Source organism: Phyllobates terribilis, unplaced genomic scaffold (assembly GCF_046119375.1).
Source record: "Phyllobates terribilis strain yellow unplaced genomic scaffold, ASM4611937v1 Scaffold_8__6_contigs__length_399053987, whole genome shotgun sequence".
Classification (NCBI taxonomy): Eukaryota; Metazoa; Chordata; class Amphibia; order Anura; family Dendrobatidae; genus Phyllobates; species Phyllobates terribilis.
The window spans coordinates 377,742,873-377,768,027 of record NW_027362768.1 but is presented as its reverse complement, the minus strand read 5'-3'; the positions used below and the strand labels follow the sequence as shown (position 1 = coordinate 377,768,027).

The following is a 25,155-nucleotide window of genomic DNA, read 5'->3' as shown; positions in this document are numbered from 1 at the left end:
CAGGAACATTAATAAAGTCTACGTGTAACAAAAATATTTTCCACTTAACATTTAGTAATAATTAATTGGGTGCGATGCTGCGGATCTCACCGTCTCATACGTGCAGCGCTTCCCAGCATAGTAATTTCTTATTTCCTGTATCCATGATTTTAAGATGTGACTTATAATATCTGCACTATAACATCCGCCTCACATCAAGAGGAGCGGACCAAGGAAGAAAAGAGGGCAAAGGAAGAATACATGCTTCTTGTACATAGGAGCAGTATTATAGTAGTTATATTCCTGTACATAGGGAGCAGTATTATAGTAGTTATATTCTTGTACATAGGGGGCAGTATTATAGCAGTTATATTCTTGTACATAGGGGGCAGTATTATAGTAGTTATATTCTTGTACATAGGGGGCAGTATTATAGTAGTTATATTCTTGTACATAGGGGGCGGTATTATAGTAGTTATATTGTTGTACATAGGAGACAGTATTATAGTAGTTATATTCCTGTACATAGAGAGCAGTATTATAGTAGTTATATTCTTGTACATAGGGGGCGGTATTATAGTAGTTATATTGCTGTACATAGGAGCAGTATTATAGTAGTTATATTGTTGTACATAGGAGACAGTTTTATAGTAGTTATATTCCGGTACATAGAGAGCAGTATTATAGTAGTTATATTCTTGTATATAGGAGCAGTATTATAGTAGTTATATTCTTGTACATAGTAGCAGTATTATAGTAGTTATATTCTTGTACATAGGGAGCAGTATTATAGTAGTTATATTCTTGTACATAGGGGCAGTATTATAGTAGTCATATTCTTCTACATAGGAGCAGTATTATAGTAGTTATATTCTTGTACATAGGGAGCAGTATTATAGTAGTCATATTCTTCTACATAGGAGCAGTATTATAGTAGTTATATTCTTGTACATAGGGGGCAGTATTATAGTAGTTATATTCTTGTACATAGGAGTAGTATTATAGTAGTTATATTCTTGTACATAGGAGCAGTATTATAGTAGTTATATTCTTGTACATAGGGGGCAGTATTATAGCAGTTATATTCTTGTATATAGGGGGCAATATTATAGCAGTTATATTCTTGTACATAGGGGGCAGTATTATAGTAGTTATATTCTTGTACATAGGGGGCAGTATTATAGTAGTTATATTCTTGTACATAGGAGCAGTATTATAGTAGTTATATTCTTGTACATAGGAGCAGTATTATAGTAGTTATATTCTTGTACATAGGGGGCAGTATTATAGTAGTTATATTCTTGTACATAGGAGCAGTATTATAGCAGTTATATTCTTGTATATAGGGGGCAATATTATAGCAGTTATATTCTTGTACATAGGGGGCAGTATTATAGTAGTTATATTCTTGTACATAGGGGGCAGTATTATAGTAGTTATATTCTTGTACATAGGAGCAGTATTATAGTAGTTATATTCTTGTACATAGGAGCAGTATTATAGTAGTTATATTCTTGTACATAGGGGGCAGTATTATAGTAGTTATATTCTTTTACATAGAAGAAGTATTATAGTAGTTATATTCTTGTATATAGGGGGCAATATTATAGCAGTTATATTCTTGTACATAGGGGTCAGTATTATAGTATATTCTTGTACATAGGGGGGCAGTATTATAGTAGATATATTATTGTACATAGGGGGCAGTATTATAGTAGTTATATTCTTGTACATAGGGGGCAGTGTTATAGTAGTTATATTCTTGTACATAGGGGGCAGTATTATAGTAGTTATATTATTGTACATAGGGGGCAGTATTATAGTAGTTATATTCTTGTACATAGGAGCAGTATTATAGTAGTTATATTCTTGTACATAGGGGCAGTATTATAGTATATTGTTGTACATAGGGGGGCAGTATTATATTAGTTATATTATTGTACATAGGGGGCAGTATTATATTAGTTGTATTCTTGTACATATGAGCAGTATTATAGTAGTTATATTCTTGTATATAGGAGCAGTATTATAGTAGCTATATTCTTGTACATAGGGGGCAGTATTATAGTAGTTATATTCTTGTACATAGGAGCAGTATTATAGTAGTTATATTCTTGTACATAGGGGGCAGTATTATAGTAGTTATATTCTTGTACATAGGAGCAGTATTATAGTAGTTATATTCTTGTATATAGGGGCAGTATTATAGTAGTTATATTCTTGTACATAGGGGCAGTATTATAGTAGTTATATTCTTGTACATAGGGGGCAGTATTATAGTATATTGTTGTACATAGGGGGGCAGTATTATATTAGTTATATTATTGTACATAGGGGGCAGTATTATATTAGTTGTATTCTTGTACATAGGAGCAGTATTATAGTAGTTATATTCTTGTACATAGGGGGCAGTATTATAGTAGTTATAGTCTTGTACATAGGGAGCAGTATTATAGTAGTTATATTCTTGTACATAGGGGCAGTATTATAGTAGTTATATTCTTGTACATAGGAGCAGTATTATAGTAGTTATATTCTTGTACATAGGAGCAGTATTATAGTAGTTATATTCTTGTACATAGGGACAGTATTATAGTAGTTATAGTCTTGTACATAGGGAGCAGTATTATAGTAGTTATATTCTTGTACATAGGGGCAGTATTATAGTAGTTATATTCTTGTACATAGGGGGCAGTATTTCACTACACTACAGCTGGCTTCACACATTCATGAAACACAGACCGTCATTGTACCAGAAGACCTGATCGACCACCGGGTCTCTGAATTACCTGCTTCATATTTGCCCTTGAACCAGTTGGCTCTGATCAGGCAGACTATTCGGTTGGGCCGGATCTCCCAGTAAGTGAATGATCCATGTTTCATGGATGGGTGATATTCTGCTGATAAGCGGCTGTACTGCGGTTGCTCTCTATACTCCTCTAATCCACTTGCGTTGATCTGTTGGACGGAGTGATTGCAATTTGATTGTATGTGACTAAATAGATTAAACTAAAATGCAGCCAAGTGTTTTCTTTTCTTCCAGCTTAAATACATTACTACTGTGCTTGCATAATAAAATGGTTATTCTAAGCGGTAACACAAATCATATCAAATAATATGTTGCCGTTTGCTTCCCGCAGGAGAACATCTACATAAAACTATCTCCCAAGAACTTCTACAAAAAAAAAAAAACATTTGAGGAATTATAAGAGTTCTGTACAAACTCCGACAGTCAAGGAGGTGAAACCACCCAGCAAAAAGCCCCAGAGATGAAGGGCCGACCTCGGGGATTACTCCTACATTTACAGCACATTATAAGTGACCCCGGCAGCTTTTACTGGCAATGAACTCGGCCACATCATTTTCTAGAGAAATAAACAAAGCGCTATTAATTCCTCCAGATCCCAAGAAAAATAAAAACAAGCCAGAAATTTACAGAACAGGACAGGGAAGGTGTCCGTTCACATCAGTCCTTGTCCCAAGAGCTCACAAACAAATCCCTGCCCAGCAAAGAGAAGGAAATCCACAGGAATAGCGGGAGGATTGACCAACTCCACGCCACAGAGGACTGTGGGGTAATTCCCATCAGGTCATCACCTCTCCGTATGACAAGAGGTAACTTGCGGATCACTTGGGATCCAACTGTGGGAGCCTCAAAATATCCTGAGATCAGGCTCCGAAATGCACCAAGAGCAGATCAGTGTCTGCAACAATTCATTATTTATGGGACTGCAGAGCGCCTTACTCCATCCCGCCGGGCACCGAGCTCCGCTCTGTTTATGGGTGACCAACTGGTACTCTGTATTAGCAACTTTTAAGGGGCTTGTTCACCTAAAATTTCTCATTAAAAATGTCACCATTTGACTTTTACAAGCTCTTTGTTTCCCTGCAACTGCAAAAATAATTTTAAGTGTCAATTACATGCACTTAAGTATAATAAAAAAAGAGATGTCAATGGATTTGCAAAGTTCATTACCCCCCTTACAGTTTGTAGCTTAACGTCATCCCGTTGCAGCCATTTTTTTTTCTCCTCTTCTTACAAGAGTTGTAACTTTTTCTCTCTAGTGGTCTAGTTTCCAAAATGGCGTCACTTGTGAGGGGTTTCCACTGTTTAGGCATAAAGAAGGTAAATATAATATTTATTTATTTTATTCTTTTTTTTACAGGTTCTATGGTACCCGGGTCGGGAGGAGAGTCTCCTGTCCTCCACACCCGGGTACCATCCGCACATTGGAACGCATGGAGTGCACATCTACATATAGAGCGATGCGGATTCCATGCATTCCAATGCAAGTCAATGGCGGCGAAAACGCTGCGCTTCCGCAAAATAATTGGTAGTGCTGCGTTTTTTTCCGCAATGATAATCCACAGGGGAAATCTCCGCAGCATGTGCACAGCACATGCGGATTATCATTGGGGACCATGGCAGGCCTTCTACCATGCGTTTTTTACGCGTTTCTGCAGCGTTTTTGCCGAGACCGTTTTATAGGTCAGGTCGTGTTGAACGTGGCGATACCAAATATGTGTACTTCCATCATTATTTTTCAGAATAATATTTATTTATGGGTACAGTATATTTATTTTTTTATTAATTATATATATATATATATATATATATATATATATATATATATATATATATATATATATATATATATATATATATTTATTTATTTATTTACAATTTATTTTTTTCACTTTTATACTTTATCCCACCTTGGGACTTTCATTTTTTGCAGGCTAGTGACTGGCATAGCATAGAGATGCAGAAGCATCTCTATTATTATTATTATTTATTATTATTATTGCGCCATTTATTCCATGGCGCTTTACGTGTGAAAAAGGGGTATACATAGCAAAAACACTTATAATAGTCTTTAACAAAACGAGTCAGTGACTGGTACAGGAGGAGCGAGGACCCTGCCCGCGAGGGCTCACAGTCTAGGAGGGATGGGCGAGGATGCTCTGCAGGCTGCACAGGCACAAGTTAGATCATGCTCCGTGCACGTTCTAACTAACTAACTTGCTGATGCCTGGTGACCCGGATGTCGTCATGACGACATCGGGTCACCGTAGCAACTACCGGGACCCAGCACAGACAGGGCGGGATGCCGGAGACAAGGTAAGAGGGTCGCGCTTACCTCCCCTTCTCCCGGAATGCTGCGATCAACTTCGATGGCAGCATTTCGGGGGTTAATGTGCCGGCACCACTCCTGGCACATAGTTTCGGGTGTCAGCTGTGAGATACAGCAGACACCCGGCGGCGATCGCATTGTGCGTAATAGTACGTACCTGGTCCAATAGGCCCACGGCACAGGGACGTACTATTACTGACTATGTCAGAAAGGGGTTAAGCTTAAAGGGAAGGTGCCGCGATTTTTACATTTTATATTCATAATTATTGATTATATACTCAATCATTTTTAATACAAAATTAAATGTACCTCTTTTATTTATTATTTTTTACTTTAGCCACTGGGTGCTGCCATTTTCCTTTGGTGGGGGTGTTAAGTGTCTGAGCAGGACACTTACACACCTCACGTACAGCAGCCCCTGGGCATAAGACACTGCGGTCGGACGGTGACTGCATCTCCAGCATTAGAGGCCGCTTCTCCTGTCTCTTAGCTGTGATGTGGGCACGCCTCCGGGGCTGTCCAGGTCACAGCTGTGGGAGGAGATCGCGGCCATTTTCTTGTAGCCCACAGCGTTGGTGTGGGCTTCATTTTACCCGGTCATCGCCCACACTTCTCAGTGCATGCGGTGATAGGAGCAGCCGGGGAGCGGAGGTCCAAGGGTGAGTATCTGCGGTGATCACAGCCTCTATAGTACAGGCTGTGGTCACCGCTCGTCGCAAACCTGTTCAGGGCACAGCAGGGAGATCATCTATCTGCTCTGAACACACTGAACAGGACGCAGCGCTGCGTGGGAGACCCGGGAAGGTAAGTACAAGTGTTTGTTTTTTTTTCTCTATCTATTGAATATATGGGGCCATATATACCAGGAGGAGGATGATGGGGCCACATATACCAGGAGAATGATGATGGGGCCATATATACCAGGAGGAGGATGATGGGGCCATATATACCAGGAGGAGGATGATGGGGCCATATATACCGGGAGGAGGATGATGGGGTCATATATACCGGGAGGAGGATGATGGGGCCATATAAACCAGGAGGAGGATGAGGATGGGGCCATATATACCAGGAGGAGGATGATGGGGCCATATATACCAGGAGGAGGATGATGGGGCCATATATACCAGGAGGAGGATGATGGGGCCACATATACCAGGAGGAGGATGATGGGGGCCATATATACCAGGAGGAGGATGATGGGGCCATATATACCAGGAGGAGGATGATGGGGCCATACATACCAGGGGAATGATGATGGGGCCATACATACCAGGGGAATAATGATGGGGCCATATATACCAGGAGAATAATGATGGGGCCATATATACCAGGAGAATAATGATGGGGCCATATATACCAGGAGGAGGATGATGGGGCCATATATACCAGGAGGAGGATGATGGGGCCATATATACCAGGAGGAGGATGATGGGGCCATATATACCAGGAAGAGAATGATGGGGCCATATATACCAGGAGGAGGATGATGGGGCCATATATACCAGGAGAATAATGATGGGGCCATATATACCAGGGGAATGATGATGGGGCCATATATACCAGGGGAATGATGATGGGGCCATATATACCAGGGGAATGATGATGGGGCCATATATACCAGGAGAATAATGATGGGGCCATATATACCAGGAGAATAATGATGGGGCCATATATACCAGGGGAATGATGATGGGGCCATATATACCAGGGGAATGATGATGGGGCCATATATACCAGGGGAATAATGATGGGGCCATATATACCAGGGGAATAATGATGGGGCCATATATACCAGGAGAATAATGATGGGGCCATATATACCAGGAGAATAATGATGGGGCCATATATACCAGGAGAATAATGATGGGGCCATATATACCAGGAGGAGGATGATGGGGCCATATATACCAGGAGCAGGATGATGGGGCCATATATACCAGGAGGAGAATGATGGGGCCATATATACCAGGAGAATAATGATGGGGCCATATATACCAGGAGAATAATGATGGGGCCATATATACCAGGAGAATAATGATGGGGCCATATATACCAGGAGAATAATGATGGGGCCATATATACCAGGAGAATAATGATGGGGCCATATATACCAGGAGAATAATGATGGGGCCATATATACCAGGAGAATAATGATGGGGCCATATATACCAGGAGGAGGATGATGGGGCCATATATACCAGGAGGAGGATGATGGGGCCATATATACCAGGAGGAGAATGATGGGGCCATATATACCAGGAGGAGAATGATGGGGCCATATATACCAGGAGAATAATGATGTGGCCATATATACCAGGAGAATAATGATGTGGCCATATATACCAGGAGAATAATGATGGGGCCACATATACCAGGAGGAGGATGATGGGGCCATATATACCAGGAGGAGGATGATGGGGCCATATATACCAGGAGGAGAATGATGGGGCCATATATACCAGGAGAATAATGATGTGGCCATATATACCAGGAGAATAATGATGTGGCCATATATACCAGGAGAATAATGATGGGGCCATATATACCAGGAGGAGGATGATGGGGCCATGTATACCAGGAGGAGGATGATGGGGCCATATATACCAGGAGGAGGATGATGGGGCCATATATACCAGGAGGAGGATGATGGGGCCATATATACCAGGAGGAGGATGATGGGGCCACATATACCAGGAGGAGGATGATGGGGCCACATATACCAGGAGGAGGATGATGGGGCCATATATACCAGGAGAAGGATGATGGGGACATATATACCAGGAGGAGGATGATGGGGCCATATATACCATGAGAATGATGATGGGGCCACATATATCCCGGGAGGAGGATGATGGGGCCACATATATCCCGGGAGGAGGATGATGGGGCCATATAAACCAGGAGGAGGATGATGGGGCCATATATACCAGGAGGAGGATGATGGGGCCATATATACCAGGAAGAGGATGATGGGGCCATATATACCAGGAGGAGGATGATGGGGCCATATATACCAGGAGGAGGATGATGGGGCCATATATACCAGGAGGAGGATGATGGGGCCATATATACCAGGAGGAGGATGATGGGGCCATATATACCAGGAGGAGGATGATGGGGCCATATATACCAGGAGGAGGATGATGGGGCCATATATACCAGGAGGAGGATGATGGGGCCATATATACCAGGAGGAGGATGATGGGGCCATATATACCAGGAGGAGGATGATGGGGCCATATATACCAGGGGAATGATGATGGGGCCATATATACCAGGGGAATGATGATGGGGCCATATATACCAGGAGAATAATGATGGGGCCATATATACCAGGAGAATAATGATGTGGCCATATATACCAGGAGAATAATGATGGGGCCACATATACCAGGAGGAGGATGATGGGGCCATATATACCAGGAGGAGGATGATGGGGCCATATATACCAGGAGGAGAATGATGGGGCCATATATACCAGGAGAATAATGATGTGGCCATATATACCAGGAGAATAATGATGTGGCCATATATACCAGGAGAATAATGATGGGGCCACATATACCAGGAGAATAATGATGGGGCCATATATACCAGGAGGAGGATGATGGGGCCATATATACCAGGAGGAGGATGATGGGGCCATATGTACCAGGAGGAGGATGATGGGGGCCATATATACCAGGAGGAGGATGATGGGGCCATATATACCAGCAGGAGAATGATGGGGCCATATATACCAGGAGGAGAATGATGATGGGGCCATATATACCAGGAGGAGGATTGGGCCATATATACCAGGAGGATGATGATGACGGATCCATATATACTAGGAGGAAAATGATGATGGTGCCATATATACCAGGAGGAGGAAGGGGCCGTATATAATAGGAGGAGGATGATGATGATGGGGCCATATATACCAGGAGGAGAATGATGGGGCCATATATACTAGGAGGAGGATTGGGCCATATATACTAGGAGGAGGATTGGGCCATATATACTAGGAGGAGGATTGGGCCATATATAATAGGAGGAGGATGATGAGGCATATACACCAAGAGGAGGAAGGGGCCATATATACCAGGAGGAGGATGTAGCCGTATACCAGGAGGAGGATGGGGCCATATATACCAGGAGGATGTTATATTCTATAGCGTCGTGATATGCGGTAAATGGTGTTTTGAAAGTAAATTAAGGCAAGTTACCGCCATGGCCGCTGCGGTCATCACTGGCTGGACGCATGTAAAGAATGACCCTGAAGATCACATGGAGTAGGAGAGGTGAGCAGAGAGTTTATTTTAGTTGGATCACCGCTAACTTTTTGTTGCCTGTTGTCTCTACAAGTGACTAGTGCAGACGGTCCTCCATGTCTGGGCCAAGTGACCATTGCGAGAAAACCAAAAGATAATTGGATGCAGCGATTCACTTACATTCCCGCTCCGTGGCTGGCACATAATACATAAAGGATCGCTCGCCCCCATATATCGTCTATGACTTGTGTCTATTTTAGACACCATAAAAAAAGACAAGGAGATAAAAGTGGAGGCTGAGCGTAGGGGATGAGCAATAATGAAGCGCTCGGGCCTCAGCGTGACGTCGGCATTGATTCTAATTCGGGCTGTCGCTAACCGAACACGTAAGATCTGGTGGAAAATAACAAGGAAAGGAAATAACGAGGAATATTTACTGAAATGGACTTATTATTTCATTGCCTTTGAGACCGGAGCCCCGAAAGATAACGTGTGTACGAAAAGAAAACTTTCACATGGGAAAAAAAAAATATTGTATTTATTAGTGAATGAATCACGTCGCTAATGAGAAGTCGGGAAACGACGGGGGAGGGGTGCGACAACAGGGAAGTGACCCCCAGTGAGATGAGCAATAGGGGCTCCGGACCACCGAATGAGTCACACACGTCACTGACGGGATCTGAATCAGTCGAGGACATGGGACTGCGCACGATCCCCAGTGATCGGAGATGCGTCAACCCAAAAAAAAAACCTCAACGTTATTGTTAGTGAGAATCGTCACATTGACTGTTACTGAAAAAACGTCTTGTAATAAGAATCTGTCCCAGTAAAATTAAAATGTAAGGGTGAAAATAAGAGTAACGCTTCAGATGTAGCATTATTTTATACAGTATGTACAGTTGAAACCAGAAGTTTCCATCCACTATATAAAAAGACACATCTGCATGTTTTTCTCAATATCTGACATGAAATCAGAATAAACCTTTCCCGTTTTAGGTCAATTAGGATTATACCATAATTTTTAATATTTGCCAAATGCCAGAATAATGAGAGAGAGAGAGAATGTTTTAAGGCATCTTTATTACTTACTGCAAAGTCAAAAGTTTCCATACATAAGATTACTATGCCTTTAAACAATTCTGGACGGCCCATATGATGATCTCATGTGTTTGGAAGCTTCTGATAGGCTTTTTGGCAACATCTGAGTTAATTAGAGATACACCTGTGGATGTATTTTAATGCACACCTGAAACACACTGCTTCTTTGTGTAGTATCATGGAAAAGTGTAAAGAAATCAGCCAAGATATCAGCAAGAGAATTGTGGACTTGCACAAGTCTGGCTCATCCTTGGGTACAATTTCAAGATACCTGAAGATGCCTCGTTCATCTGTACAAACACTTATACGCAAGTACAAACAAGATGGGAATGTCCAGCCATCATACCGCTCAGGAAGGAGACGGGTTCTGTGTTCCAGAGATGGACGTGCTTTGGTCCGACATGTGCATATCAACCCACGGACAAAAGCAAAAGACCTTGTGAAGATGATGACGGAAGCTGGTAAGATTGTGTCAATATCCACAGTGAAACAAGTACTGTATCAACATGGGCTGAAAAGCCACTCAGCCAGGAAGAAGCCATTATTCCAAAAGAAAGATAGAAAAGCCAGATTAACCCCTTAATGACCGGAGCAATTTCTGTTTTTGCATTTTCACTTTTTGTTCCCCTTCTTCCCAGAGCCATAGCCTTTTTATTTTTCGTTCAATATGGCCATGTCAGGGACAAGTTGTACTTTTGAACACCATCACTGGTTTTACCATATCGTGTACTGGAAAACGGGAAAAAAAATTCCAAGTGCGGTGAAATTGCAAAAAAAAAAATGCAATTCCACGGTTTTTTTTTTTACCACATTCTCTGAATGCTAAAACTGAGCTGCCATTATTATTCTCCAGGTCATTATGAGTTCGCAGATACCAAACACGTACAGGTTCTTTTTTATTTAAGTGGTGAAATAAAAATCTAAAGTTTGCTAAAAAAAAAAAAAAAAAAAGATGGTGCCAGTTTCCGAGACCCGTAGCGTCTCTATTTTTCGGGATCTGGGGGTGGGTGAGGGCTTATTTTTTGCGTGTCGAGCTGACGTTTTTATTGATACTATTTTGGGGCAGATGTGATGTTTTGATCGCCTTTTATTGCATTTTATTTCAATGTTGCAACTACCAAAAAAATGTAATTCTGGCGTTTAGAATTTTTTATCGTTACGCCGTTTACCGATCGGATTAATTCTTTTTTTTATATTGATAGATTGGGCAATTCTAAACGATACCAAATATGTGTATGTGTTTTTTTTTATTGTTATTATTATTATTATTTTATTTTGAATTGGGCGAAAGGGGGGGGGTGATTTACTTTTATATATTTTTTTATTTATTTTTTTTCATATTTTTATAAACATTTTTTTCCACTTTCTGCATGCTTCAATAGTCTCCATAGGAGACTAGAAGCTGCAGTTATCTGATCGGCTCAACTATACAGAGGCAATGACCAGATCGCCTCTGTGTAGCAGAAATGCTCATGTGCTATGAGCGCCGACCACCAGTTGGCGCTCATAGCAAGTGAGACTTGACAACCGCAGGGGTCTGCTGCAAACCCCAGGTTGTCATGCCCACGCACTGGTGACCCGCTATCACGTGATGGGGTCACCGATGGGCGGGGCTAATGCCGCGCTTCCGGCGCGGCGATGTTAAATGTCGCGGTCAGAGATTGACAGCGGCATTTAACTGGTTAACAGCCGCGGGAGGATCGCGATTCCACCCGCAGCTGACATGTGCCCGCAACAGCCTTAAGAATCAACTGACCTGTGCCCGATTCAGTGCAGGCTCAGCGCCAGAGCACTCACTGAACTGGGGGTGATGCACAGGCCAGTAAGGGGTTAATGTTTGCAAATGCACACAGGAACAAAGACCTTGATTTTTGGAGACATGTCCTGTGGTCTGATGAAACTAACTTTTTGGGCATAATGACCATTGTTACGTTTGGAGGAAAAAGGGAGAAGCTTGGAAGCCTAAGAACACCATCCCAACTGTGAAACACGGGGGTGGCAGCATCATGTTGTGGGGTTGTTTTGCTGCAGGAGGTACAGGTGCACTTCACAAAATAGATGGCATCATGAGAAAAGAAGATTATGTGGCAATACTGAAGCAACATCTCAAAGACATCAGCCAGGAAGTTAAAGCTTAGGCGGAAATGGGTCTTCCAAATGGACAATGACCCGAAGCATACTGACAAAATAATCAAGAGGATTAAAGTCAGCTCACCCAAATCTTCACATCCGCTGCATATGATAAACTGCAGTGCTGTAGTAGAAAAATGGAGGCGGAAGGGGAAAAATCCATCACCCGGAAGAAGTAAATGATAAAGGACCTATAGTCCGAAACGAGTTGGCGTTATTAACGCCATATGCATTGGTGGTGCCTTGGAATACAGGATTTTATATATTTTTCTACAATAAAACATTTGTTTTTACTTCATCCGGATGCTGGATTTTTCCCGTTGCTCCTCCATACTGCCAAAATGGTAACAAAGTGGCTTCAGGATATCAAAGTCAATGTTTTGGAGCGGCCATCACAAGGCCCTGATCTCAATCCTATTGAAAATTTATGGGCAAAGCTGAAAAGGCCGCGAGCAAAGCGACCTACAAACCCGGATCAGTTACACCAGTTTCATCAGGAGGAATCGGCCCAAATCCTGACCAACTATTGTGAGAAGCTGTGGACGGAGATCCCAAAAGTGTGACCCAAGTCATTCAGTGTAAGGGCGATGGCACCAAATACTAATGAAATGGATGGAAACTTCTAGTATACTTTTGCAACCATTGTTTCCAGCTGCTAAAGCATAAAATCGCATAGCAAATCTACAGTTTTGTGCATGCAGCTCCTTTGTCGACGTATGTGTTTCCATGGGAGATTTTTTATTTTTTTATTTAACCATTTGCAAAAACTGCTTCCATATTCCAATTTTAAGAATTAGCAAAAATTTAAAAAAAAAGAGGGCGAACAAGGCGTTAAAAAAACCCTAAGTGCTGAGCCGCTCTGTGGTTCCAGTGCTGACCAGACCACACTCTCGTTAAAGGATGGACGCAGTAACCAACAAGCAACGATCCGGCATCTTGGAAATATTTAAATTTTTATTTCAGCAATTTTAAAAGCCCTTTTGGTAATTTAGGAAGTCTCAAACATTTAAAGGGGTTTTCCAGGTTACATAAATGATCCAATATCCACCGGGAAAACTCTTAAATCGGTGCAGGTGTCACAGATTTCCAAAAAGGAGAATTGTGTCCTCGCTCCTCCACCCCTGGCCGCTAAGTATCAGGAATCCCAAAAAATCCAGATAGAACCGACAGCTACAGACTCGTAACGTCATAAATCAGATTTTTAAAAATGTTGCAGAATTATGCAACAAACCGCGTTCCAGAATGTAAAGAGATATTTCTGTCGTCCTTGGAAACAGACTACCGTTCAGACGCACTTTGTTGTCAGACACATGACCTCACAGCTTCGCTCTAACTGTGCGTCTGACATCTAAGCTCCCACAATGCACTGCTCCCCAGTAACAAGACCTCCTGAACTGTGAATGCAGCTCTGAAGCTTCACAGGGGCAGCAGGTGGTCAGACCAGAGCTTGCTCTAGGAACTTCCAGTAACCAGCGATTGTTTCTGCGGGATGATTTCTCCGGTCACATTTACAGATGAATGAGAGACCATGTAATACATGACCAGTGAGAAAGAAAACCCCCAACATCCACCTGGTGTCTCGCCAGGTTCAGATTCATTAATCTGAGAGATCGCATGCAATGTACGGGGCTGTTCACAATAGAGAAGGGAGAGGACGCACCTGATTTGGGGTTCAGCGAGTCGCACTGAGCGTTGTACATGTGCAGGAACTCCTGGTGCCGCCGGACCATCTGCTGCTTGGACCCCTGTGTGGACAGTCCCACCTCCTTCAGCCTCTTCCTCAGGTCCCGGTCTGACAGCAGATTGTACACCACTTTGGCCATAGGCTTGCGCTTCTGAAGCGAACTGAAATAAAAATGAGAAAGTGGAATAAAATATACGAAAAGAACTGACATTTCACATCCTGAGTGACATCCCGCAGTGTGTAGACATCGCTCTACATCCGTACAGAAGGATTCCAGACTCTAAAAATTATGTAATACGGGGTGCTGCCATAATCTTCATATTGCATCAGTCTGTCCTAATGAATTGTCCTGTGTGGTTCCAAGAACAGACGGCCTCCGTTCGTCCGACCCTACGTTGCCAACGTCCACCGTCCGACCGACCCTACGCTGCCAACGTCCACCGTCCGACCGACCCTACGTTGCCAACGTCCACCGTCCGACCGACCCTACGTTGCCAACGTCCACCGTCCGTCCGACCCTACGTTGCCAACGTCCACCGTCCGACCGACCCTACGTTGCCAACGTCCACCGTCCGACCGACCCTACGTTGCCAACGTCCACCGTCCGACCGACCCTACGTTGCCAACGTCCACCGTCCGACCGACCCTACGTTGCCAACGTCCACCGTCCGACCGACCCTACGTTGCCAACGTCCACCGTCCGACCGACCCTACGTTGCCAACGTCCACCGTCCGACCGACCCTACGTTGCCAACGTCCACCGTCCGACCGACCCTACGTTGCCAACGTCCACCGTCCGACCGACCCTACGTTGCCAACGTCCACCGTCCGACCGACCCTACGTTGCCAACGTCCACCGTCCGTCCGACCCTACGTTGCCAACGTCCACCGTCCGTCCGTCCCTACGTTGCCAACGTCCACCGTCCGACCGACCCTACGTTACCAACATCCACCAACCGACTGACCCTACGTTACCAACATCCACCATCCGACCGACCCTACGTTGCCAACGTCCACCGTCCGTCCGTCCCTACGTTGCCAACGTCCACCGTCCGACCGACCCTACGTTACCAACATCCACCAACCGACTGACCCTACGTTACCAACATCCACCATCCGACCGACCCTACGTTACCAACATCCACCAACCGACTGACCCTACGTTACCAACGTCCACCATTCGACCGACCCTATGTTACCAACATCCACCAACCGACCGACCATAAGTTACCAACGTCCACCATCCGATCCTACATTACGGCGTGTCCTGTATGTGAGCTTTACCTGTTTTCCATGGCACAGCTCACTATTTCAGGAGAGTTACTGGTGGTGAGAAGTTCTGCTCTAATTCCACACACTCAGCAATATTTGCAGCCCAACCTCAGCATCCTCCAGTCTGAGTTGTGTCAACCATAGACCCCCAGGAAAAATGTGCAAGAGTGAAATAAAACACATTCATCTTTCCTACTAATAATGGATTGAACGCTGGCAGAAAGTACAAGCCCCACGAGACGACATATTTCACATGGTGCATGCTGTGCTCGGCTATTTCGCTGCCAGTCAGTTGTCATTTTCCAGTCTGTGTGTTTGCTTTATTGAAGTTCAGATCGACCGGCTGCAGGAATTGAACCGCATACCTCAACTAAAATGTCTGAAACCCACCTCATGCTTCCCATCACAGGGGACGATCCAGAACCCATTATCGTGCCCATAAGGGTCATCACCAAGCTTTCCCCTAAGGTCCTAATCAAGCACCTGAGCTTAGTGTGCATGTTCAATCTATTATTTTTTGTGGTTGGATCTTGTACCCCTCATAGTCCATGATCCACACATGTTTACTTCTTTTTTTCGAAGATCATAAATATCTGGATAGTACAAAAAAAAAATGGATGCTCTTTTGGCACTACTTGAGCGTGTGAAGCCTTCGCCACCATTCACACATGTGTTTTACGTTCGGGTCCTAATTTTTTTTTTTTTTCCGCATAGAACATGTACCCACTCCACGAGCCTTTTCAAAAACTAAATTTTATTTATTTTTTATTTTTTTTTGAAGGAGAGGGGGATCCTGAGAGTCCACAAGAAAATAGTGTCAGGTCCGATTAGCAAAAGTCACTCATACATTTCTATGGGTCCGTGTTGCATGAATGACACAACAGTTGTGTCAATGGGGCCCTACCCCGTCTGACATACGAATACCCCTCTTCCCCTGCTGCGGTGTCAGGAAAGCTCTGAAAACAATACATTACAGGTAGCTTCGGCCGTGCACGTGGGAAGCAGGTCTCCCAAAATTTTCAGGAAGCTCCTGGAAAAACTGAAGAGTTGGCAAGTGTCCTATGTATATAAACTGATGAGGAAAAGGGTAACAAAGTTTTGAACTTCTGACTTTAAGGCTCCATATCTCATCATCCTCTACTGCTGAACCTGAGACTCCTATCATCTTATAGACCATCATCTTGGCTTATCTCACACATAAATGTGACTTGAAGCTATTTAGCATACGATTAGTTCTGCAGATTCTTATGTCGCTGCATTGTTACTGTTTTGCTCCTGGTGGTGGTAAAATATTTTTCTTCCTCTCACTACAAAATACAACCTGTTCTCACATTCCCTGATAGCTTAGTGTGTCATTAAGTTGATTCACAAGCGAACCATCACTACTTCAAATCGAAGAGCAACCATGAAGAAGATTTCCCAAGAAAAGAGAAGCAGCATCATCATCCAGCTCATCGAATGCGGTCTCTCTCGGCCAAGAAAATTGCCAAACTGCATCATATGAGAGACATGACAGATGGAAGAACACAAAATAAAGTCCGTCCATCCACTTAAAAGCCAAGAGATTGACGTCCAGGTAAAATATCGGAATCAACAAGTCATCTCATCATAAGGTCAATCAGTTCTGGCGACAAACACAGCAGTGGAGGAGGCTCGTAAGCTTTGTAATAGCGAGATCACATGTCCATGCAAGCACCGTGTGACGCGCGTTACACAGGTCTGGAATGGTGGCTTGAAAAGGGGTGAAGAAACCTCGACTTCAATATCGTTATAAGAAGCGTCGGCTCGAGTTTGCAAAATATTGGAAATGGGTGATTTGGAGCAATGAGACAGAAGTCAATAGACTAAGCTCTGATAGGTGCAAATGGGTCAGGAAGAAAGCAGGGAAAAATGGGGCTATCGAATGGAGAAATTGAAGCAACTGTCAAATTCGGTGGAGGAAGCCTGATGATATGAGATTGTTTCGTTGGATACTTGACCAGAATCGATGGTGATCTCAATGCTGAGTATCCTACAATACGAGTTACTTCGTACACTCGAGTACTATGGGTATGAAAAGGACGACAGTGTTCGAGCAGGACAATGACCCGAAGCAAACGTCAAGATTGGAGAAGAACTGGTTCAATGACAATGAAGTAGAGGAGCTGGATTGACTCCACAGTCCCCAGACCTCAACCTAATCCAAAACTTAGAGTAGAGTTGAAGAAAAAGCTGTATACATACCCAAGTGAGGCGACCAATATGCACCAACTTTGACAACGTGTAGAAGAGACCTGGGATCAGATTTCGGTCAAGACATGCTTGAATCTGATCGAGAGCAAGAAGGATTCAGGCAGTGGTGAAAGCCAAAAGGTGGATTTACAAAATACTGACAAAATAATAAAAATTTAAATTTTACAGTTCTAGATATCCATATCTATCTATTGTGACAGAGTGACTGGTATGATGTATGAGGGGAGGTATGTGTCACTTTATGCCGTTTGATAAAGCCTGCAGAGAAGACCCCGGTTCTTGAGTCTACTTCCGGAGGTGGCCGAGCGAGTCGTCTTACCATAGTTGGTGCGAGAGTGCGTGCAAGATTCCAGGAACACGCGTACCTGCCACAGAGACCGGTGGATGTCCTGGGTGAAGGCTGCCAGTCAGCAGGAGACGTCCGGCAGCATGGAAGAGCTAATTCAGCACCTGGTGCAGAGCATGCAGCAGCAGCACTTGCAGAGTCAGCGGGGCATGCAGCAGCAGCACTTGCAGAGTCAGCGGGGCATGCAGCAGCAGCACTTGCAGAGTCAGCGGGGCATGCAGCAGCAGCAGAACCGTGAGCAGCTACAGCAGCAACAAGAGACCACTAAACTGCTGATACAATAGGTTCAGCTCCAGAAATAGCAGCAACAGGATCAGCATCGCCAACAGCAACAACAGATTAAATTACCTGCAGAGGTGATCTGTGGCAAGGCGACGCTCCGACAAGTCAAGGTGATGATGCATACGTCAGGAAGACGGTAAGGAGAGCGTTACAGATGATGACCCCAGGGGATGATGTTGAGGCGTTCCTGACTGTCTTTGAAAGTGTGGCGGAAAGGGAGAGATTGCCGCGGGAGCACTGGGCAGAGGTTCCGGCGCCATATTTGATTGGGGAGCCACAGAAGGCTTATTACGATGTTACTTTACAGGACGCAAAGGAATACGCCAAATTAAAAAACAAAATATCGGCACGCTCAGGAGTGACTATGTCTGTCAGAGCAGAAAGGGTCTACCACTGTGGACCTCCATGCTCACAGATGTTTCACTTGTTACATCTCGTACAGAAATGGCTGCAGCCAGAGTCTTCCTCTCCTGCCCAGATGGTTGAGCATGTGGTGATGGACAGGTTCATCCATTTCCTACCCAGGGCGACCCTCGGAACGCAGACGACCTCGTAGGTCTGGTATAGAGATACCAAGTGGTCGAAAAATCCCTGGGGAAACCCGACATAGCCACCTCCCCTTACTGGAGTGCCCAAAAGGGGGTGGGTTCACCACGGAAGGGGTTCAGAGCCACAACTGGGGGGCGTTCCACTTCCACTGAAGGGGCTGCAAGGATTGTTGTTAAGGACGTGATTTGTTGGCGGTGTCGCAATCCGGGACACGTAGCCGCCCAGTATCATACGTCTGCTGAGCCAATGGACTGCTGACTAGGCAGACGATGTTCATATTATGCTTACCCAGCCTGCAGTCTGGACTGTCAACCCGGCGAGGGGCCGCAGGCGTGTGCGGTGTCCGTTAATGGAGTGATGGTCCTGGGGCTGATGGACCAGGGGAGGAGTCCTGAGGAGATAATTTGCATATTCCCACTGCATTTTGGGGTAAGTGAAGAGTCTCCGCGAGCTCAAAGAACACTGGATTTTGGCTGTTGGAGCTGAAAAGAGGACATCGGTAAACCGCGCGCATTTTGAAGCTTTTTTTTAAGCTTTTTTCACTGTTTTCAGAACATTAACAGTAAGAACATGGAAGAGTCCAGGAGCCATTTGGTGAGCTGCATATCCTGCTACATGTTCACAGACTTGCCAGTGGAAAAGCCAAACTTCACATGCCAGAAATGCAAGCTTGTGTCCCTGTTGGAGGAAAAGTTGCGAAATCTAGAAGAGAGGTTAACTACCTTGAAAATCATTAAGGAAGGTGAAGAGTTCTTAGACAGAGCAGAATTATCTCTTCATGATTCAGAAAGAGAAGAAATTCGAACTGCACCTGACGAAACAGAGGAATGGAAGCATGTGACCCACAGAAGCAGGAGGATCGAGAGGCAGTCAGCAGCCATACTGCTCAGGAACCAGTACCAGGCTCTCACGCAGGAGAACCATGAAGAAATACAGCAAAATAAGACTTTGCCAGCAATGAATAACCTTGTAAGCCCTCAGAATCCTCCTGGATGGAGAAAGAAGAATGTTGTGAAGAAAAAACGGAGAGTGGTGGTCATGGGGGATTCCCTGTTAAGAGGAACAGAGGCCGCTATCTGCAGACCAGACATAACCTCAAGAGAAATGTGCTGTCTTCCAGGAGCAAAAATTAAAGATGTGTCTGACAGGATATCAAGACTCTTCAGACCTAGAGATCACTACCCATTCCTGCTAATACATGTGGGGACAAATGACACCGCAAGAAAGGACCTGGAAACCATCTGCAGTGACTTTGAAGACTTAGGCAAGAAAGTGAAAGAATTGGGAGCGCAGGTGGTCTTCTCATCCATCCTCCCAGTGGATGGCCATGGAACAATGAGGTGGAATAAGATTCTACAGGTGAACAACTGGCTACGTCGATGGTGCCGTCAACAAGGATTTGGATTTCTGGATCACGGAATGAATTACCTATACGATGGACTACTTGCTAGAGATGGGGTGCACCTTACGAAGACTGGAAAACATGTATTTGGAAGTCGCCTTGCTGCACTCATCAGAAGAGCTTTAAACTAGAACAATGTGGGAAGGGAAGCAAAAGGCCAGAAAAAGCCATACAGCTGACAAATACTATTGAGATCTCTGCTACTGGAAGTGGAAAGGAAGAACAAAGACAAAACAATTTAAATAATAAAAATATGGGAGGAAGAGAAACCAATCACAAACTAAAATGTTTTTATACAAATGCACAAAGCATGGGCAACAAACAAGGAGAATTGGAACTACTAATGCAGGAAAAGAAATATGATGTCATTGGAATCACTGAAACTTGGTGGGACGATACACATGATTGGAATAAAAGGCTAAAAGGATACAACTTATTTGCAAGAAACAGGCTTGATAAACGAGGAGGAGGTGTTGCATTGTATGTTAGAAAAGCGTATATCTGCACAGAGATTGAAGCTTCAGAGACTGGGAGTTCTGTGGAAACTGTTTGGGTAAGAATACAAGGAGAGAACAACGGAAAGGACACCATTGTAGGCATTTACTACAGGCCACCTGGGCAAGCTGAAGATATGGATGAACTCTTTATGTATCAAATGGCCAAGTTCTCCAAAAAATATGACGTAGTGGTCATGGGAGATTTCAACTATCCAGACATTTGTTGGGAATCTCTCTCAAGTAAAACTAACAGGTCAAGCAAATTCTTATCCTCTCTTGCTGACAACTTTATCTTCCAAAAGGTAGGGGAGAAAACAAGGGGATCTGCTACTTTGGATCTAATCCTTATAAACAGGGAGGAAATGGTTGAGGAGGTAAAGGTGGCTGGGACCCTAGGAGGCAGCGATCATGCTATTATAGAATTTTGGATAACTAGAGGAGGAAGACATGTGAAGACTCAAACTTCAAGGTTAGATTTTAGAAAGGCAGATTTTAAGAGACTCAGAAAGAGAATAGGAGGGATCCAATGGCTGGATGTCCTTAAGGACAAAAATGTCCAGGAAGGATGGGAAATTTTTAAAAATGAGATTCTCAAAGCACAATCGTTAACAATCCCGAAAAGTAGGAAGAATGGGAAGCATTTAAGGAAACCAGGATGGATGAACACAGAACTTAAACACATGCTAAAAAGAAAGAAAGAAATGTTTATTAAATGGAAAGAGGGAGGCATATCTAAAGAAGATTATAATGCAGTCTGCAGATCCTGCAGGGCACGTATCAGGTTAGCTAAAGCTGACAATGAATTAAGGCTTGCAAGAGATGTCAAAAGCAATAAAAAAGGATTTTGGGGGTATGTCAAAAGTAAAAGAAAAGTCAAAGATGCTATAGGATTTTTACAGGATGAAAATGGAGAAATGGTAAGAGAGGATGTTGAGAAGGCCGAACTTTTTAATTCCTATTTTGCATCTGTTTTCTCTCAGAAAGAAAATGTAACATCAACTGATCTTCACTGTCCTTTTAAAGGAATAGAGGAATCCAAGTTATCTGTAAACAGAAAGATTGTGAGAGAATATTTAGCTAACATAAATGAGTTCAAGTCTCCAGGTCCAGATGAATTACACCCCAGAGTACTGAAGGAGATCGTAGAAGAAATTTTAGAACCACTCTCCATAATCTTTGAAAATTCTTGGAGAACAGGAGAAGTCCCAGAAGACTGGAGAAGAGCAAATGTTGTTCCTATCTTCAAAAAGGGGAAGAAGGTGGACCCAGGGAACTATAGGCCGGTGAGTCTGACTTCTATACCAGGAAAGATCTTTGAACAAATTATTAAACAACATGTATGTAAGTACATGGATAAGAATGAAGTGATTAACCAGAGTCAGCATGGGTTTGTAACTAACAAGTCATGTCAGACTAACTTAATTTCCTTCTATGACAGAATCACTGACTGGGTGGATCAGGGAAATGCTGTAGATATAGTATATCTTGACTTCAGCAAAGCATTTGACAAAGTATCTCACACCATCCTTATTGAAAAAATGACCAAGTATGCAATGGACCAGGCAACTGTTAGGTGGATTCATAACTGGCTTAGTGATCGGACTCAAAGGGTGATTGTAAATGGCTTCACATCCAGCTGGATGAATGTCTCAAGTGGGGTACCACAGGGCTCCGTCCTGGGACCTGTATTGTTCAACATCTTTATCAATGATTTAGATGAAGGAATTGAGGGTAAACTGATTAAATTTGCTGATGACACAAAGCTAGGAGGGATAGCTAATACTAGAGAAGAGAGAGAGAGGATTCAAAAAGACCTAAATAAACTGGAGCAGTGGGCAGCAACCAACAGAATGGTTTTTAACAGGGAAAAATGCAAAGTACTACATCTGGGCAATAAAAATGAAAAAAACATATACAGAATGGGAGGAATAGAGCTAAGCAACAGTACATGTGAAAAAGACTTAGGTATACTAATAGATCATAGACTGAACATGAGTCAACAGTGTGATGCAGCAGCAAAAAAGGCAAATACAATTCTGGGATGTGTTAACAGAAGCATACAGTCTAGATCACGTGAAGTCATTATCGGTCTTTACTCCTCTTTGGTCAGACCTCATCTGGAATACTGTGTACAGTTTTGGGCACCACATTTTAAAAAAGACATAGACAAACTGGAGCAAGTTCAGAGAAGAGCGACCAGAATGGTGACTGGTCTGCAAACCATGTCCTATGAGGAACGGTTACAGGATTTGGGAATGTTTAGCTTGCAAAAAAGAAGACTGAGAGGAGACTTAACAGCTGTCTACAAATATGTCAAGGGCTGTCACATTGCAGAAGGATCATCTTTATTCTCATTTGCACAAGGAAAGACTAGAAGCAATGGGATGAAACTAAATGGGAGGAGACACAGATTAGATATTAGAAAAAACTTTTTGACAGTTAGGGTGATTAATGAGTGGAACAGGCGGCCACGAGAGGTGGTGAGTTCCCCTTCAATGGACGTCTTCAAACAGAGGCTGGACAGACATCTGTCTGAGATGATCTAGTGAATCCTGCTTTGAGCAGGGGGTTGGACCAGATGACCCAGGAGGTCCCTTCCAACTCTACCATTCTATGATTCTATGACTCCGGGAGTCTGGTGACCTTGATCAGTGCCACCCTTTCCCACCAGCTGATCCCCGCCAGATCTGTGGGCGTCCGCTCAATACATGGGGACGCAAAGAACTACCCGGTGGCCAGAGTGACAGCCGGAACAGACTGTGGCGTCCAATCCCACAAGGTCGGGATGGTCAAGAACCGGATACATCCCATCATATTGGGGAGCGATTTTCCCTTGTTCTGGGATTTGTGGGGGAAGGGATCCCTAGAGAAATTCCACGGTTGACATTGGAAGTGGTTGAGTTTCCACTGAGTGTTCTTGTCGGTGACAAGGACGAGACTATGACTGAGGAGGCAGACCTCTCTAAATTAGAGGTGCCCGGAGAGAACTTTGGGGCAGCTCAAGTTCGGGACTTCACCTTGAAAGGTGCGTGGGACAATGTTACGGTTTGTAATGGTGATGCCCAAGAGCCGGGGGCGGACACCAGGTACCCACACTTCGCCGTTCAGGGGGAGCTATTATACCGGGTAACCAAATTGAAAGGTGAAGAAGTAGGGGAACAGCTGTTAGTTCCATGGCCGTACCGTCGGGAGGGTATTAGACATGGCCCACTCGCATATACTGAGGGGACGCAGAAGGGTTGAAAAACACTATATACACTGCTCAAAAAAATAAAGGGAGCACTTAAACAACAGAATATAGCTCCAAGCAAATCAAACTTCTGTGAAATCAAACTGTCCACTTAGGAAGCAACACTGATTGACAATCAATTTCACATGCTGTTGTGTAAATGGAATAGACAATAGATGGAAATTATTAGCAATTATCAAGACACCCTCAATAAAGGAGTGGTTCTGCAGGTGGGGACCACAGACCACATCTCAGTACCAATGCTTTCTGGCTGATGCTTTGGTCACTTTTGAATGTTGGTTGTGCTTTCACACTCGTGGTAGTATGAGACGGACTCTACAACCCACAGAAGTTGCTCAGGTAGTGCAGCTCATCCAGGATGGCACATCAATGCGAGCTGTGGCAAGAAGGGTAGCTGTGTCTGTCAGCGTAATGTCCAGAGGCAAGAGGCGCTACCAGGAGACAGGCCAGTACACCAGGAGACGTGGAGGGGGCCGTAGGAGGGCAGCAACCCAGTAGCAGCACCGCTACCTCAGCCTTTGTGCAAGGAGGAACAGGAGGAGCACTGCCTGGACTAAAGCATTCGCCAACTCCTGGACAGTCTGTGGTGCAACGTGACGCTGGTGGATGGAGCGAGACATGATGTCCCAGATGTGCTCAATCGGATTCAGGTCTGGGGAACGGACGGGCCAGTCCATAGCTTCAATGCCTTCATCTTGCAGGAACTGCTGACACACTCCAGCCACATGAGGTCTGGCATTGTCCTGCATTAGGAGGAACCCAGGGCCAACCGCACCAGCATATGGTCTCACAAGGGGTCTGAGGATCTCATCTCGGTACCTAATGGCAGTCAGGCTACCTCTGGCGAGCACATGGAGGGCTGTGCGTCCCTCCAAAGAAATGCCACCCCACACCATTACTGACCCACTGCCAAACCGGTCATGCTGAAGGATGTTGCAGGCAGCAGATTGCTCTCCACGGCGTCTCCAGACTCTGTCACGTCTGTCACATGTGCTCAGTGTGAACCTGCTTTCATCTGTGAAGAGCACAGGGCGCCAGTGGCC

The 25,155-nt window shown here is 44.1% G+C and overlaps 1 protein-coding gene across 1 annotated transcript in view; it reads right to left on the bottom strand.

Moving 5' to 3' along the window:
* RAD18 (RAD18 E3 ubiquitin protein ligase) overlaps positions 1–25,155 on the bottom strand; it is a 329,593-nt gene that overhangs the window by 217,519 nt on the left and 86,919 nt on the right. The window contains exon 7 of the mRNA XM_073645023.1: positions 14,259–14,443. Within this exon, the coding sequence (XP_073501124.1) occupies positions 14,259–14,443 (185 nt within the window). The remainder of the gene's footprint in view (positions 1–14,258; positions 14,444–25,155) is intronic.